At 36.0% G+C, this 19851-nt stretch overlaps 1 protein-coding gene across 3 annotated transcripts; it reads right to left on the bottom strand.

Annotated features, from left to right (window-relative positions):
- Positions 1 to 157: 157 nt before the first annotated feature.
- LOC113861733 (germin-like protein subfamily 1 member 7) lies at positions 158 to 928 on the bottom strand. Of its 3 annotated transcripts, XM_027494735.1 has the most exons (3): positions 814 to 928; positions 490 to 713; positions 158 to 375 (listed from the first exon to the last, which is right to left on the bottom strand). In XM_027494735.1, exons 1-3 carry the CDS (start codon positions 926 to 928, stop codon positions 166 to 168), a joined length of 549 nt encoding a protein of 182 aa, XP_027350536.1. In that variant the 3' UTR covers positions 158 to 165. The 3 variants fall into 3 exon arrangements, with proteins under 3 accessions (XP_027350536.1, XP_027350535.1, XP_027350534.1); XM_027494734.1 differs by having other exon boundaries at positions 158 to 662; positions 802 to 928; XM_027494733.1 differs by having other exon boundaries at positions 158 to 713.
- Between the last annotated feature and the right edge of the window lie 18923 nt (positions 929 to 19851).

Genomic DNA, 19851 nt, shown 5'->3' with positions numbered 1-19851 from the left:
CACTATAACACAATGTATTAAACAGAAAAGATACAAAATATATTGATAATCTTCGTACAATTTATTTATCATCAAGATAATTATTTAGAGATGGTCAATTTCTTGAGGTGATCACGACATAAGTTTCATTAATACTCAAAAAAATTGACCATCCATATTCTTAGATTAGTTGTTGTCATACCAAGATTGCTTCTGAAGATAAGCAATTGTGTTCTTGTCTACCTGGAACGCTTTAGTAAGAACCTCTGGAGAAATAGGTGGATTAGCTTTAAATAAAGCATTTGCAACAATGATAAGCCCTGGATTTTGGCTACTGAGAGCAGCAATGGCAACAGCGTTTCCGTATCCCACATTGAGCTGGAAATGAATGAGACCAATTGGGAACACAAAAACATCACCCTTATTAAGCACTTTGGTGAAGAGACGATTATTGTTTTGATTAGAGGCGACAAATCCAACAAAAAGAGTGCCTTCAAGGACTATAAGGATCTCAGTGCCTCGAGGGTGAATATGGGGAGGGTTTAAACCCTTAGGTGCAAAATCTATGCGAGCCAAAGATACACCAAGTGTGTTTAGTCCTGGTAGTTGATCAACAAAGACCGGAGTCACTTGTGAGCCCAGTGGGTTGTTTGCATTTCCGGGATCCACATGTTTGAAGAAATCTTCAGCCTTCACAAGTTTGGGGTCTTTGCAGAATTTTCCATTCACAAACACTGCAAATTAACAAGGAACATTTTTTAAACAATACGTTCTTGTTATTACGAGAATCTTAAAATTTATGTAGCAAGACATGTTAGGAACGTTTGTACATACCACCATCGGTTTCATTGATTGCCACACAAAAATCTTGTAGAGGACTGGGGTCATAAGCAAAGACAAGAGAGGATGCCAAAGCTAAGGTAGCTACAAGAAAGTAGACAACTTTCATTTTTGCCTCTCGATCAATACCACTCTCTAATGATTCTATGTTTTAATCGATTTTGGGAATTGATATTTGATCATGCGAAGCTTGCTATTTATAAGGATGAAAGCATTGAATTGGCTTGCAGTTTATCTCTCATGCAATTAATTATTTATTTGAAGATGAACCATTCCCTAACAACTAGATACATGCTTGATCAAAGATTAGACTGTGGAAAATGTTTCGGTATTACCCCGTCAACTTGGCTTTGTACCTAGTAGGTTTTCTCATAATAGTATTTTATAATGGACGGTTTATCAGCTAAATCCAAGAGTTTAGACTTTGTCTCATTTCTTCAGACTTGATCCAAATAGTTAACCCTTTTGCAAACTCGCCTTGTTTTACATGCTTTATCATAATACCTTAGAACCGTCGTCATGAGCAGTTGGAGAAACAGCGATTATTTTATAATGGATTCGGTGAAATTCGAACTATCACTAATATAAATTTGCAAGGCAAAAGACTTACATTATTTATATCCATTCAACGATTATTTAAAGGTTCTAATTGCAATTAGATATGCTAACGTAGATTCATCGGAACTTATACTCAATTAACACAAAAGTGTAACAAGATAAACAGCACATTCAAATATATATACAAAGAGAGAGTCAAAATCTTTCGAATTATCACTGGTATAAATTCGCAAGGCAAACACTATAATTATCAACCTACTTAGCCACCGATGATAATTATAATTTTAAAAATTTTTACAAAAATAGCAATCAAATTAACGACTAAAAGATTCGGTGGCAAAAATAAAATATGAATTTAGTTGCTAAATTGCACATAATAAATTAGCCACCAAAATTTTTTGTTACAAAAGTCACTACATCATAAATGAGCTTTTAGAATGCTAACTTAGACAGCAATTAGTAAAAACTGCTTTGTAACTATATATTTAGAGAGCGGTTCCTTGTTAACCGCTTCAGATCTATACTTCTGAGAAAACCTTAGAAAGGGGTTCTCTATTAACAGCTCTCAGATCTATACTTCTAAGAGCGGTTCTTTGTTAAATGCTCTCAAAACTATATTTTTAAGAGCAAATCTCTATTAATCATTCTCTAAAGTCACACATTAACCGCTCTCTAATCTCATTCTTGGAGAGCGGTTAATAAAAAACAGCTCTCTAATGTTGCTAAATTCATTTATAAATGAAACATGTTTCTTCTCTAATCTCTAATGTTTCTCCTCTGCTCTTTTATGTTCTCTTCATCTTCTCTGTTTAGTCTGCTCTCTTCGTCTTCTCTCGCTAACAAATTGAATTTTTTGTTTTCATCTGTAAGTACCTCTTCATTCTCTTTTAGTTTGCTCTCTTCATCTTCTCTACACTAACAAATTGGTTTTTTTTTTTCACATTTGTATGTACTTCTTCATTCTCTCTTTCTTTCTTCTTCTCTTTGTTAACGGTGAATCATTCATTCTCTCTTTCTTTCTTTTTATCTCTATTAATGTTAAAAATCATCCTATTAATTTATTCTCTTTTTTCTTTACTTACTTGTATTTAGCTCATGCAAATGTGGACTGTTTGATTAATACCAAATGTATAAACTCAAGATTCAATTTTAATTTGTGATAAAAATGAAGAAAACTCACAAAAAAATCAATTCCAAATTTTGATTTAAATGTAATAATAAATTAATTTTATTTTGCAACAGAAAATTAAAAAAGAAATCAATTTCAAATTTCAGATTCGCTGTCTACATCTATACTTTCGAAATTCATGCAAAATCGCTCTCTAATCTTACACCTATACTTTAGAGAACGGTTATGGAACCACTCTCAGATCTCTGTTATGGCGTAGTGAGTGAGATAAATATTTGATCGCTAATTCAATGTTAACTTGCTGAAAGTGAATTACCCACCACATTTTTTTTATTTGCCAAATTAGTGACCGTATTAACAACAAAATTTTTCAATCGCTCAACTAGCAATCAAATTTTCTGCTGCTAATATATTATTTTAATTTATGAAAATAATTCTTAAAATTTATACACACAGAACTTCAGATATGGGACTTGAATATTCCAAGCAAATCAAACAAAATAAAAGCTTGGGTTGGTTTTGGAATTTGCTACAATGACATTGCACCATCGTTGTAAGACATGAAAACATGGTGGCTATTATGATAGAAGAAGGTGATGTTTGCAGTGGCAGTGAGAAGAAGTCGCCATTGCCACGTCGATAAAACCTGTTATCAAAATATCAACCTCAACTTGTGGCCGAGTGTGTATATACATAGAAAGAGAGAGAGGATTGGTTGTTAAATTTTGAAAAACTGATTAGCAACCAAAATTTGTTTTTTATTTTTCTTTTAATTAACTTATTTCTAGTTATGAAAAGAATTATTTATTAAAAACTCTTTTATAAAGCGTTTTAGTTTAATATGTAATTTTGAGTTTAAGTTTTACATAATTCCACTATATTAAATTTTTTATAAAAGTAGAGTTTTATTATTCATAACAATTTTATTTAACTTAAATAAAATTATCTTTCATAAAAAAAAATACATGTAATTTATAAAAAAGAAATTCAAAAAATAAAAAGCTTTTATTTCAAGCCCAAATTCTAACGTATATTCGTAACTTGTTTCCCGATACTCAACCAAGACTAGTGTACTAGAGGATAAACATTGGAATGCATTAATTGCTAAGATATATAATGTAACTTCCGAATATTTTATTTTTTAAATTTTTTTATTCTTATAAATCTTTCTACTAATTAAATAAAAAACTTTAAATATATTTTATATATTTAAGATAATAAAGATATGTAATACTTATTTTATAAAATAAAGAAAGAACCTTCAAAAAAAAACTAACACTAGAAATTTATACTGCTTTCACCCCACAAACCCAAAGTTACATGCAATACTTATTGTAACACCCTAATATTTATTTAAATGATTTCTTCTATATAAATATAGAAGTATCATCAATTATTAAGTAAAATAGGTAAAAGATTAATAAGTATATAAGAAATCTTTGTGCATGTAAATTTTGAATTACTAAAATAGGATAAGATTTTAGAACTTCAATTCATACACATTTAAAGAAAAGCTGAAATGTTATATTAACAATTAGTCACTAACTATTATATATATTTTTTCTAATCATCCTTCACAATAAATTTATCAAAGTATTTTAACTCCAAATTAAATACTTCCATCAATATAATTACATAGGGTAAATAACTTTGAATAGAAATTTAGTCAATAATATTATTACAATCCTCCAAAATAAACAAAATTTTTGTAGAACAATTTTCTTCCTACCATTCCTTGCGAGTATGACCCTAGAACAGATCGATCTTTTTTACCTGAAAAATAGTTGTAAGAGTGAGTATCCCTTGCCCACTAAAATTCTTAATTTATAAGATAATGAAATCAATACAAAAAGTATTTTCAAAATCACATATAATAAATTAGGAATATTCCATTTTCTAACAAATTGGTTTGTCACTTATATTTAGAGCATAGGGATTACTACTTCTTCTAGTTGACACATATAACCTAACTTCTTTTGCTATTTAAAGATAGTTAATTCCATCCATATCAATTTCATTCAAAACTTAATTCTCAATTAAACATACAATAATAAAACAAGAAGGCACATCACTTTACACTTTACCAAATATCATTATCCATTCCATAACTTCGTGCCACTTTATCAATATAAAATCTAAATATTCTATCAATTCAACAGTACTCTTGGTACTCTCGGAACTCTAAATCGCTGCCAAAGTATTCTCTCTTGTTACGAAGGACTTATGCAGCATAGATAATCGATGGTAAGGTAAACCACACACGAATACAACGTGGGCATTCATATCCTATACCATATCTTAATCGTGGCACATCACCTTATATTGTTCTAATACATATGTTGCAACCACATTAATTGATGTATTACAACCTATGTGTTATAATCTCACCTGTCGATAACACATATACCATAATCTCATCAATCGGTGTATTTGTAAAACACGTACTAGTATTCCTATTTCTTTCCTCCACACATATCATCATTTTTTATATTACACAATTTCCTAAGAGTCATGCTCATACATCCCTATTCACCATCATATTCTCTATCTCCTTTCTTATCATTTGATTAATCAAAACTTATTCAGTAATTTGCATATCTCAACTAATTCTAATTCACATATTAATACATCAATTCTTCCCAGTACCAACTAAACTTCATCAAATTCATACAACCATCATATTCTATTATTTCAGTACATAACCTCAAATAATAACACATTATCATACAATTTAGCATAATCATCATGTTCTATTGTGTCAACAAATATTTATCAAATAGTAACATATTAACACATAACATGCTGGTAGAATAGGGTTTTAGGTCGAGAGAATCGAAGAGATTTGGAAGGGAAATAGGGAAATGAAATCCCAATCCCTAAACCCCTCTTTAAAAGCCCTCTGGTCACGACATTGTTGCTACAGCGACACACTCTCGCTACAGCGAGGCATCTCTCGCTGAAACGATGCTTCTTGTCGGTACAGCAAAAATCTCAGACGAAATTGCACCCCAGTTTCTGCAAAATCTCGCCACAGCGAGACTGCACTCAGAAATGCAGCCCAAACTGTGGCTTTGTCGCTATAGCGAGAGACCTCTCGCTACAGCGACAAGACGACAGTTTCATCCTTCTCTCCCAGTGCCCTCTCGCTGTAGCGAGAATCCTATCGCTACAGCAAGAAAGACACAGTTTCATGCCTCACGCCCAGGGGACTCTCGCTACAGCGAGAATCCTCTCGCTACAATGAGAATGCCCTGCAACAGCATCCATACTTAGCCTGTTTTCAGCCCAATCAATCCAATCCAGCTATATATATATATATATACACACACACACACATCCATATACATATATTAATAATAATTAATATTACAAAATTTGGGGCATTACAACTCTCCCATCCTTTAGAGAATTTTGTCTCCAAAATTCAATTCAACATACACAGATTACTCAAACAATTCCAGATACAACTCTCTCATCCTACATTCTGTTTCCCATGTGGCATCTCCCTCATCACTCGAGCTCCATATTACCTTCACCAATGAGATGTCCTTGCCCCTCAGTTGTTTAACGCGGTGATTCGCTATCCTTACAGGATACACGTCATATGACAAGTCTTCTCTCACTTGGACCGAGTCAAGATCAATCACATGGGAAGGATCCGGCACATATTGCCTTAGTTGTGACACATGGAACATCGGATGTAGATTCAAGAGATTCGGAGGCAATGCTATTCGATATGCAGCAGGACCAATTCTACTCAGCACTTAGAATGGCCCAATGAACTTAAGAGATAGCTTCTGAGATTTCAGAGCTCTCCCAACTCCGGTCACAGGTGAGACCTTCAAAAACACATGGTCACCCACCTGAAACTCCAAAGGCTTCCTCCTATTATCATAATAACTCTTCTGTCGATCTTGGGCAGCCTTCATCTTCTCTCTGATCATTTTGATCTGTTCATTTTTCTTTTGAATCATATCTGGTGCACACAGAACCGTTTCCCCAGTTTTATACCAACACAACGAAGTTCTGCACCTCCGCCCATACAAAGCCTCAAATGGCGCCATCTCAATACTAGCATGATAACTGTTATTGTAAGTGAACTCTACCAATGGCAGGCATTCCTCCCAAGTCCCCTGCTGATCGAGCACACAAGCCCTCAATAAGTCCTCCAGGGACTGGATACTTCAATCGGTCTAGCCGTCGGTCTATGGGTGATAAACCAAGCTCAGTCTCAGCTTAGTCCCCAACTCCCATTGCTGGCTCTCCCAAGAGAATTACAAGAGAATTTAGCCCTCCATATGGATGGGCTTCACAAATGAAAGAAAGAAAAGCAGAAACGTAAACAACATTAATGTGAACTCAATGAAAATCAAAGGGAAATTGGAAATCAAAACCTATAATGGACCCCTGGCTGTCACCCAAGGCTCCAAAGCTCTGTCTAGAAAATGTCCTAATTTGGTAAAGAGAATGAAAGAAATTAAAATGTTCAAGTCCCCGTACCCTAATTCCTAAAATCTATTTATAGTGGAGGACATGTCAGCAAAGTATCCACTTTGGGCCTTGAAAGTGTCCACGCGCAATTCACGTAAGTTTGTCAATTCTCTGGAGTTGCCACTATTGGACTTGAAAGTGGCTACTTTGGATGCGCGTAGCCACTATGAAAGGCAATAGTGGCCACGCGCAAAATGCTTCCAAAATGGTGTCCCTGGAGCTCTCTGGAGTTGCCACTTTTGGACTTGAAAGTGACTACTTTAGAACCTTTAATGCCCAGACTTGCTGTAGTTGCCACTTTTGCTCCTAAAAGTGGCTACTTTGGGGGCAACTTTCATCCAAGGGCCAAGATATCTCAGAATTAACTTGGGGACTCTGCAAAATTATCAAGATAATTAAAATTTCAATCTATATCTATGTAATTAAATGTAAATTAACCAAAAATTAATAAACCTATGATATTTACTCAAAATGTGATTTCTATATTATTTGCACTATCTAAGTCCATTTTTTCTATCAAGGAGCACCAAAAAGGCAAGTAAAAATATAATAAAAGGTGGATTCATCACGTAGTCCTTGAGGAACTCCATCCATCTCCTCTACCGCATGTTCAGCTCCCTTTGATCAAACAGATACTTTAAACTCTTATGGTCACTGAACACTTCAAACCTCGCTCCATACAGGTAGTGTCTCCATACCTTAAGAGCAAAAATCACCGCGGCTAACTCAAGATCATGTGTCGGATAGTTGACTTCATGCGGGCGTAACAGTCTTGAGACATAGGCAACCACTTACCCGTCTTGCATCAGAATACACCCCAGTCCATGCCCGGACGCATCACAATACACATCAAACTTTCGCTCTGGGTCAAGTAGAGCCAACACCAGTGCCGAAGTCAACCTTATTTTCAACTTCAGGAAACTCTAGCTTCACATCCTTTGGTCCACTTAAACTCCCTTTCCTTACGGGTCAGATTCATTAAGGGCAAAGCTATCTTAGAAAATCCTTCAATGAACTTCCGGTAATAGCCTGCTAGTCCCAGAAAACTACGGACCTCAGTCACATTTGTTGGTCTCGGCCACTCAGCCACTGTTTCAGGGTCTACAATGATTCCTTCCTTCAACACCACATATCCCAGAAACTGAATCTCTAACGGCCAGAACTCACATTTGGAGAATTTTGCATACAGTTGCCTCTCCCTCAGAATTTGCAAAACAATCCTCAAGTGCTCAGCATGCTCTTCTTGAGTCTTTGAATAGATCAGGATGTCGTCGATGAACACCACCACAAACTTATCCAAAAACTCATGAAAGATCCTATTCATGTAGTCCATGAACACTGCAGGCGCGTTGTCACTCTAAATGGCATCACCAAGTACTCATGGTGACCATACCACGTCCTAAACGTCCTCTTAGATACTTATGCATCCTTTACTCCGATCTGATGGTATCTTGACCTCTCAACTGGTCCATTAAACCGTCAATCCTGGAAGAGATTTGGAAGGGAAATAGGGAAATGAAATCCCAATCCCTAAACCCCTCTGATCACGACACTGTCGCTATAGTGACACACTCTTGCTGCAGTGATGCATCTCTCGCTGCAACGATGCTTCTTGTTGGTACAGCAAAAATCTCAGACAAAATTGCACCCTAGTTTCTGTAGAAATACAGCCCAAACTGTGGCTTTATCGCTATAGTGACAAGACAACAGTTTCATCCTTCTCTCCCAGTGCCGTCTCGCTACAGCGAGAAAGGCACAGTTTCATGCCTCACGCCCAGGGGCCTCTCACTACAGCAAGAATACCCTGCAACAGCATCCATACTTAGCCTATTTTTAGCCCAATCAATCCAATCCAGTTATATATATATATATATATATATATATATACACACACATTCATATACATATATCAATAATAATTAATATTACAATATTCGGGGCGTTACAAAATTCCTCAAGCATTATGATTTCACATTGTCTTACCACCCTAGCAAGGCAAATGTGGTGGCCGACGCTTTAAGCAGAGAGTCGTTGCACGTGGAAGCAATAACGATAAAAGAAATGGAGCTGATTGAGGAATTTTGAGACATGAACATAGCCGTGGAGGTGAGGCCAGAGAGTTTGTATCTCGGAGCGATGATGATTCATAATGACTTCTTAATGTATATCCAAGATGCGCAGCAGGGAGATTCCTTCCTACAAGATACGATGAGACAGAAGAATGAGGGCAAGAATTTGGAGTTCCACTGTGATGAGAACGGGGTGATTAAGTTTCAGAACCGAGTGTGCATTCCCCAAGTGGATGAGCTGAAGCAAATGATACTTGAGGAAGCGCATAAAAGCAAGATGAGTTTTCACCCTAGTGCAACCAAAATGTATCAAAATCTTCGGAAGAGCTGTTGGTGGAATGGAATGAAGAGAGATGTGGCTGAATATGTAGCTAGATGCTTGACTTGCCAGAAGGCGAAAGTCGAACACCAACGTCCACCTGGGTTGCTGCAACTGTTGGAGATCCCTGAGTGGAAATGGGACAGTATTTCTATGGACTTTGTGTCTAGGTTGCTGAAGATCAGGAACAATCATGATGCCATTTGGGTGATAGTGGATCGATTGACTAAGGCTGCATACTTTCTCCCGATTAACTTGAGGTATAAGTTAGAGGGGTTGGCGGACTTGTACGTGCGGGAAATAGTCAAGTTGCATGGAGTACCAACGAGTGTGGTATTCGATAGAGACCCGAGGTTCACCTCAAAGTTTTGGAAGAGCCTACAAAGGGCGTTAGGCACTAAGTTGAAGCTTAGTTTGGTGTATCACCCACAGACCGACAGTCAAACGGAGAGGACAATCCAGTCCCTAGAGGAGTTATTAAGAGCTTGTGTACTCGAGTAGCAGGGAACTTGGGAAAAATGCCTGCCATTTATGGAGTTCACTTACAATAATAATTATCATGCTAGTATTGGGATGACACCATTCGAGGCCTTATATGGGCGGAGGTGTAGGACTCCTCTATGTTGGTATGAGAATGGAGAGGCAACTCTGTGTACACCAGATATGATCCAGAAACAGAATGAGCAGATCAAGATGATCAAGGAGAAGGTGAAGGCTGCACAAGATAGACAAAAGAGTTACTATAATAAGAGGAGAAAGCCTTTGGAGTTCCAGGTGGGTGACCATGTGTTTTTGAAGGTCTCACCTATGATCGGAGTTAGGAGAGTTCTAAAATCTCAAAAGTTATCTCCTAAGTTCATTGGGTCATTCGAAGTATTGAGTGAAATTGGTCCTGCAGCGTACCAAAGAGCGTTGTCTCCAAATCTCTCGAATCTACATCCTGTGTTCCATGTGTCACAACTCAAGAAATATGTGTCGGATCCTTCCCACGTGATCGATCTTGACCCGGTACAAGTAAGAGAAGACTTGTCTTATGATGTGTATCCGATGAGATTAGTGGATTACCGTGTTAAATAGCTAAGGGGTAAAGAGATCTCATTGGTGAAGGTGATATGGAACTCCAGTGATGAGGGAGATGCCACATGGGAAATAGAAAGTAGAATGAGAGAGTTATATCTGAGATTATTTGTATAACTTGTATGCATTTGATTGAATTTCGGGGACGAAATTTCTTAAAGAAGGGGAAAGTTGTAACACCCCAAATTTTGTAATATGTTTAATTATTAATATAAGTGTTTACGTGGACTTTCATGTGTTCTTATTAATTATTATGTATATATATATATATATATATATATATATATAAGGTGATGAGAATATACGTGTATATGTATGCTGGAATTAGACTGAAATTTGACTAAGTGTTCTAGTGCAAGGTGTTCTCACTACAACGAGAGATGTCTCACTGCGGCAAGAGGGCCCTGGGAGGAAGGCATGAAACTGTTGCCTTGTCGCTGTAGCGACAAAGTAACAGTTTGGGGTGCATTTTTGAGTGCAGCCTCGCTATAGCTATAAGGTCTCATTGTAGCGAGATTCTGCAGAAACTAGGGTACAATTTTCTCTGATATTTTCGTAGTAGCAAGAGAGGGTATCGCTGCAGCGAGAGTGTCGCGACCAAAAGAGGATTTAAAGGGGTTAGGGTTTGGGGAAGCATTATTTCTCACTTTTCCTTCGAGATTTCTTCGATTCGTTCGTAAGCTAGATTGAAGGTTGGATTTGTGTAGGAAATGCTTGGAATTGAGTTTTAATGGTTAGGGTTTTGGTTTCTCATCCTTATCCTCTGATTTCTCAGTTTTTTGGGGTTTTCATGGGGTTCTTCCATGTATTTAGGTCAAAGTTCGTGTGGGGGGAGCGCCTACCTTGTTGATTTGGTGTGTGGGTCTTCATTTGAGGTAAGGGGGACTCTACCCTTTCTCAATTTGTTTGGAAATCAATTTACTTGCTATGTTTTAGTAATGTGATTGAGATAGGATATGTGGACTGGTGTGTTTTGCTAGATAATGCATGTTGGGTATGATTTTGATGATGTTGGACCCTATTATAAATAGATTTGGATGAGGAATTTGAGGTAGATTATGCTAAAATTGTTGTGTGTGAGCTAAAAATGTTGTGCGTCGAATGTAACATAAATGAATATGGGCACTTGTGTCGTGTGTTGTGAATGAATGTGCGCCTGAGTGCCATGTGCGAATATGAACAATGCATGTGATTAAAATGTGTGTGAATAGGGCATGCTAAATGCCATTGTAATGATGCTATGAATGGTTCAGCGATACACTGGAGACGTGAAAGATGAGGACGGTAGAAATACCTTAGGGAAGAGAGAATGGTGGTGATACCAACAGTGAGCGTGGGTGCGCCACAAGCCTCACACTCTCCTCCTGGCTAGACCTTTGCTGAGCAACCCGTGACTGCCCACGTGGTATCTGTGAGGCGAGGGTAACCGGCGACCATTCACGGTGTGAAACTGTGATCACAGTGCCACAGTGAGCGTGGCTAGGTGCGGTAAGCGCACGTGTGTGAATTGTTAGTGCAGTGAGTGCACCGGTTGTGTTTTGAATTGAAATAAATAATGAATGATGATTGTGACTGAGATTGAGATGTTTGTCTTGTGGATGCATGATTTAAAATATATTAGTAAATATGTAGTATTTGAGGTGAGTCTCTATGTTTATGTGTGTTGGTTAGTGTAGAGTACTCACCTTTACATATATTTTTTAGGTGACTAAGACGATCAGCATTGGACTCAGTAAAGGAAGGATGAACTACTATAAGACTTAGATTGTATTTTGAAATTATGATGTAACTGAATTAGTCCTGTAGCAGTCTTTGATATAAACTTGTGATCTTTTACTGTTTGAACTGTTTTATGAAACTCTGTGATGGGATCCTTTATTTAAATGAAAATTTTATTACTCCCATTCTGTGATTATTAATTGGAAATTAATTTAAGGTGTTACACGTAGCATCTCATAATTAATTACAAGGTAATTATGGCTTCTTTGCTAGAGTAGATTATCCAATAAGACACCAAGTCGGTCAAACAAAGTCAAGTTGTAATGATTAGGAACCTTGACCAAGACTTAGAATTAGTTTCAATCAAATTGGAGGCATAAGGGAACTATAAAATCTTTCATTCAGAAGGAACTAGAATCACTTCATAAAGTAACCAAAAGGATTAAGAAGTAACTAGGAGAATTGAATTGAATTAGATAAGGAATCAAAGGACAATTGCTATGATGAGAAGCATTTATGGCCTTAACAAAATGGCACATATGTAGCTGTGAGAAGGAAGCCTGAAATGGACCCAAAATTCAACTCAGACACTTACCATAAAGAGAGAGTACTAGTCGTAGGGTACTTAAGAGGAAAAAGGTAAGAGAAAATTTTAAAACACATGTAGAGAGAAGGAGGCTTTTCATATGAAAAGAGGGAGCTTTATGCAAGAGTGAGAGTTTTTTTTCAAATTTAGCAAAATCTAGCAACATTCATATACCCTAAACCATGTCAACATACTCTACTTGAACTCTACAAAGTCAGACCACCTACCAACCTATTTTAAAGATCCCAAATACAGCAACAAACCCCATTAAAACACAAGTTTACCCCCACAAAGAACCTTGCAAAGCAATCAACCTTCTTGTTGGAGATTATTAGCACGTGGACTAGGATATCAAAAGGAGTGGGGATTACTTTCAAATGAAAGAGAAGGAGAACGAGGAAGATTTCACAAAGAACTACAAGAATTCAAAAATCAAGCAAGGGGGTATTATTTCATAAATCAAAAGGATACTTTGCTGAATGAATTTTGAGTCAACGGGAAACTCTTAACCCTTTTTATGTGATGAAAATTTAGTGACTTTGGTGGATCTATGAAATAAAATTGATTGAAAAATAAAAAATCAAGAAAATTACTAAAATAGTGAAAACAGGAAAATCTATAGAAAAATCGTAATAAAGTGTAAAAAGATATTTTGATAAGACTATGTTAATGAATTTACTTATGACGTGTCATATTCATGTTATTATATAATATACATATGGATCTATGCTTTCGAATTGGTTAAATGATTTTTGAGAATTTTTTGCAAACTTGGATATTTTTTGTCATAGAATAAGTATTATTTTCTGGAAATGTTATTTAAAAGGCATGAACTGAAATTTTAACCTTTGATTTCATTGTTACCTATTTTTTATTATCTCTTTTGGTTGTGATTATTTTGAATTTAAAAGATATTTTGAATGTATTTTTGAAGTTTTGGTAAAAGACTTTAAAAAAGAAATGAACCAAGAATAAGAAGTGACTATGTAAGGAACCTTTGAACCCTTAGACATGTTTAGAATCCCTAGATCATGTGAAAAATATGATAAGGACTAAGATCTTGAAATAACTTTGTCAGATGGAGATTGGGGTCTTCGTTAGGCATGCCCCCAAACTGTATGGAGTTTTGGACCATAGTTATAAGTGCTTGTTTAAGTTCAAAATTATTGGCCTCCACATTAGGGGCAGCGATGCTTCTAGGGATGCCTCTAGCAGTAGGTGTCATGTAATCTTGAATTGATCTCCTTCCCTCTGTCATTCTTTACTCTCTTACTTCTTTTCTTTATCTACAGATTGTTCTTTCAATCTTTGGATCAAATAAATAAGCTGTAGAGCACTTAGAACAAGTGGGCATACACTAGAAAGAATTGTGAAGTAATAAATGAAAAAAAAACTAAAAGAAAATTAAAAACAAATTTAACAATAAATAAAATAAAATTAAAATAAAGTAAAACACAAATTGCTCAAATCAATTAAATTTGAGATTTTCTTAATATTGAAAAAGCAATCCCCAGCAACAGTGCCAAAAACTTGTTCGGAGGGCAAATGTACCCATCGAGAAGTAATAAAGGGTTCTTAAATTAAGTTTCCAAAATATCGTCCCACAAGGATTGATTTTCAATTACTAAAAATTTTCAAATTCAATTGTTTAAACTTCAAAGATGCGAGATTAATTAAAACAAGAATTTATAAAATCAATTATAAAACTAAGAGCAAGGAATACAATGCACGTCTTGGTTAAACTTATCGGAGAGGAACATAGGGCATATGAGTTTTTTCATTCAATCCTTTATGTTATTTTTCTGTTAACTTTAAATCTGATTTTCTAGTGATTACCAATCATTCATACGAATACTACTAATACTCAATGGTTATGCAATATTAATATTTTTTTCTCTAAATCAACATCTTCAATGGTCATGCAAGACATCAATTTAAGAAAGCTTAAGGAACCTATGAACTTGTTAATTTAATATCGACAAGAAGAGAAAGATTGGTTTGGTCCACCTTGTTGGGATTGATGAAAATAGTACATCTTGAAAATCTCACATTGTTCAAGGTATGTTGGAAGAAGTCCCACATCGCCTGGGATGAACAAGGGAGTGGGTGAACAAGGCTATATAATGGACCTGAGTCCATGGTATCAAGACACCCCAGTCAGAAACACTTTAAGCTTGTATTTGACTTTTCTTATACTCTTGTATTAGAATGTTGTGAGGTTTAGTTTAATTATTTGCTTTGGAGAGTATGGGTGTAATTGGGGCAAGGGAGAATAGTCTATGCATTGTAAAAATTTTCACATAATGTCATTAGACAACGACCGTGGTTTTTTCTCCAATTTTTGGAGTTTCCACATTATATTCTTGTGTGATTGTTTTATCTTATTTCTCTGTTATAAGGGTAATTCTCAAGGGGGAAAAGTGACATTTTTTCTTCTTTTCCCAATAGTGGTATCAGAGTTTATGGTTCGATAGAATATTCTTAGTATGCTCTGTGGTTGCAGCTTAGTCTGATCTTCCATATCAGAAAAGATTAATTCCTTGTTGTTGGAGAATCATCCCTGGTTGCTGAAGTTACAATGTCATTTGCAAGTGCTGTTAAATGTGACATAGAGAAATTTGATGGAAGGATCAATGATTACACATGGGCATTGGCTAACACTGATGCAAGGTGTGCGGTAAGTGTACACAGGCATTGGTTGGCATTGATGCAAGGTGTGTGGTAAGCGTACACAGGCATTGGTTGGCATTGATGCAGGGTGTGCGATGAAAGAAAATTCTTGGAGTGGTTTAATTCCAAGTGAGTATACTCTTTATGGTGGAGTATGATTGTCGGTATAGACAATGATTGCTGGTGTAGGCAATGAAAACAAAAGATATGTCTATTTTAATCATGGTAGAGATTGTTGGGATTGATGAAAATAGTACATCTTGAAAATCCCAAACTGTTCAATGAATGTTGGAAGAAGCCCCACATTGCCTGGGATGAACAAGGCAGTGGGTGAACAAGGGAATGGGTGAACAAGGCTATATAATGGACTTGAGTCCATGGTATCAAGACACCCCAATTAGAAACACTTTAAGCTTGTATTTGACTTTTCTTATATTCTTGTATTCGAGTGTTGTGAGGTTTAGTTTAATTACTTGCTTTGGAGAGTGTGGGTGTAATTGAGGCAAGGGAGAATAGTCTATGCGTTGTAAAAATTTTCACATAGTGTCATTCTCTAGTTGTCATTAGACAACGACCGTGGTTTTTTCTCCGGTTTTTGGAGTTTCCACGTTATATTCTTGTGTGATTGTTTTATCTTATTTCTCTATTATAAGGGTAATTCTCAAGGGGAAAAAGTGACATTTTTTCTTCTTTTCCCAACATACCTAATCCCTTGTCTCGTTTTACCCTACAAATCTATTAATTAACTGAGGTACGGTCTCTTGACAATATAATTAATTAGGATTAAGAAAGAAGCGCAATAAGGTAAAATCTAACCACGAGCGAAAATCAAACTTAGATTCAAACATAAAAACCCCACAAATTCATAAACAATAGTTCCATAGCCCTAGCTATAGACTTAGTTACTCATGTTAAAAGAAAGAGTTAAAACAATCATAAACAAAGTCATAATCAAAAGAAATAGCAAAGTAGAATGTGAGATGAATTCTCGGTCTTCAAGTACAATCACTCGAAGCTCCAAATCCCACCAAGAGTATGTCCAGGATCCCGTGCAAGAGATACGAAATGATAGGTGTATCGAAAAACTTAAGATTGGATGTAAAAATGGTGTCAAAAACCATCCTCTCGTGATGCCTCCAGTCCCCCTTTTTATAGGTTTTGAAACCCTTTTTAACTCTTCAAGATTGGGTTTTTCGCAAACGAGCACGTCATCCAAGGTCTTAAGCACGATCGTGTATGGGATCGAAACACCCTCGTGCTTGTTGAAAGGGCCTGAGCGTGCTGATTGCTGCGAAGCTCTAATCTTCCATCAATTTGGGCCCAAAATGCATCAAAAATTCACTTGTGGCCTCTTTGTACCAAACTGTACAATTAATATATAAATTAGTGTAAAATTGATGAATCCACATTTTATTGGATTTTTACTTGTCTTTTTAGTGTTCTTTAATAGAAAAAGTAGAGTTAGGAAGTGTAAATAACATAGAAACACCATTTTGGTCAAATATCATAGGTTTCTTAATTTTTGGTTAATTTACATTGATTTACATAGATATAATTTGCAATTTTGATCATTTGAACAATTGTATAGGAATTTTTAGACTTATTCCATGAATTTTTAGCATTTGAGAAAGTTTAAGTTGAAAGTGACTACTTTGGATTCCATAGTGGACACTACAGCAAGCTAGATCCAGAAGGGCAGACCAAAGTGATCACTCTGATTCCATAGTAGACACTACAGAGGCCCCAGTTTGAAGAGGTGATGCGCGTAGCTACTATGGCCTATAGTAGACACTCTAGGCCAGACCAAAGTGATCACTCTGATTCCAAAGTGAACACTTTAGAGAAGGCAAATGTCACCCCGTCTTGCGCGTAGCTACTATGACTTACAATAGACACTCCAGAGAGGGTCAACAGTATAGTGACCTGCGCGTAACCACTATAGAACCATAGTAACTACTATGGAAGTGTTGCGCATCATCACTATGGACCATAGTAACTACTATGGGCAAAAAAATATCTACACTATAAATAGAACTTTAGAAATTAGGGTACAAGCTTTTTACACACTTTTAGATTCTTTTGCCACTTTGGGGACACTTGCAGAGCTTAGGTCATCCTTGGGTGACAGCCAAGGACCATTCCTAGGGTTTGATTCACATTTCTTCTTCACTTTCCTTTAATTTTTACATTGATGTCATTGATTTCCCTTTGTTTTCATCTTAAATTTGTAACACCCATCCTCATAGAGGGCTAAACTTTCTTGTAATCCTTACTGAATTCATAGATTCTTGAATTCCTGGGTATGAATGTCAATATAATTCCCTTTCCTTCATGAATTTATATTTCCCAACTCTTTGAATTGAATTAATGGTTGAATGAAAGGGACATTGCTTAATTAACCCTAATTCATTTTAATGAAATTCTTAACTTGGTTTACTTAATCCTAATTTAATTTTTAAGGTTACGTAATCTTGGGAAAAAGGGTTGGAGTCCATTAAATTTGCTTAAATTCATATGGGTTTTAAGGTTAATACTCGCTTGTTGAGTTAATCTAATTATGAGGAAGAGGAAAAGTATTGAATCTTGAGAGGAATAAGGATAGAATCACATGAATGAACTAAGGATTGTTACATTTCATTGATTGAACTCATTAATTTTATCACTTGCCTTTACATTAAAATTGGAATCACATAAAATCCCCTTTTTAATTGCTTTCATAGTAAATGTTTACAACATGTTCAATGTATGTTACCACCCAAAGTCATTGGAGACAACCTAGGCTTGCATCCTAGACTACATAAAAATTCTGCATATTTTGATGAGATTGGCGACAAATCTTTTTGTAAATGAAAAATCATATCATCAAAAATCCAAATAAAATAAGAGTTAAAATGAATATATAGGCTGTAAAAAAGAGCCTAATTACAGCCTTATCACTCTAGTAAAGGAGAGGATGTACCAATGACACTAGCTAGATTGCAAACACAAAACTCTCAATCTTTAACCTAGGATTAATAAAGTGGGATAATTAATTACCCCATAGAAAAAGCATATATAAAAGACATTACAATGTTTGATTGGTTGATTATGTCTGTTTATTCATTAAGAAATTGGTATTGCCTTGTGATATGATTTATGAATATTTATACTCACCCTTGTAACTCCTTACTTTAATTTTCTAAATAATAAATTTTGCAAAATTGGGAATAATAAATTTTTATTCAAATAATTTCCCATGAATAGTTCGATAAAGTATTACAAAATACGGGTGAATTACAATTTGAATCAATAACTACTACAAGACTCAATAAATACATCAATTCTCAAAATAAATTCTTAAGTCCTATAGCAGTTTCATCCACCTCTTCATTGAGCCCGGTGTTGATCGTCTTGGTCACCTGAAAAATAAATGTAAGGGTGAATACTCTACACTATCCAACATACACAAACATAGAGACTTACTTGCACACTTCACGTGGTTCCTAACATATTCTACTCAATTATAAGCAATCACAATCAACACTTTCAAGCATTCCAAATCAATTCACAACCGGTGCGCTCACTGCACTAACAACATTCACACACACACGTGCATTCACTGCATGTAGTCACGCCTACCGTGGCACTGTGATCATAATTTCACACCATAAACGATTGCTGGTTACCCTCACCTCACGGATACCACATATACAGTCACGAGTCGCTCGGCAAAGGTGTTGGTCAGAGATCTAGTCAGGAGGAGAGTGTGTGCCCTGTGGTGACAGTGTAACCACACTCACTGTTGGTGTCACCACCACTCTTTCTTCCCCAAGGTATTTCTACTGTCTCATCTTTCACACCTCCAGTGTATCGCTCAACCATTCATTGCATATTCACAATCGCATTTAACATACCCCATCCACACATATTTTAGCCACATAGGCCCACATTTATTCACATTACATTTAACGCACAGCAATTTCATATGCACAACATTTTCAACATAATTCACATTCATCAATTTATTCTAAGACACACTCTATTCAACCTTTCCATCACAATTTCACTACAATAAATCAATTCTACTAAAAACATATATTCCAAACTATCCACATGACTTTGCATAGCAAATTACATGGCATTCAAACATAACGAGATAGGGTAGAGTCTTCCCTTACCTCGGATTGAAGACCTACACACGAAATCAATAATGAGAAGGCTTCCCACTCGAACTTCATCCTAAATACATGGAGGAACCCCATGAGAACCAAGGGAAACCAAGAAAATAAAGAATAGAGATGAGAAACTGAAACCCTAACCATTAAAATTTACCTCCAAGCGTTCTCAACACGATTTTAACCTTCAATCTAGCTCTCGAACAGCTTTTGAGGCAATTTAATCGGTGAAATAAGGTTTTGGGTCGAGAGAATCGAAG

Source organism: Abrus precatorius, unplaced genomic scaffold (assembly GCF_003935025.1).
Source record: "Abrus precatorius isolate BTA unplaced genomic scaffold, Abrus_2018 Scaffold3, whole genome shotgun sequence".
Taxonomy (NCBI): domain Eukaryota; kingdom Viridiplantae; phylum Streptophyta; class Magnoliopsida; order Fabales; family Fabaceae; genus Abrus; species Abrus precatorius.
The sequence above is the reverse complement of the archived record's forward strand: the minus strand, read 5'-3'. Positions and strand labels throughout refer to the sequence as shown.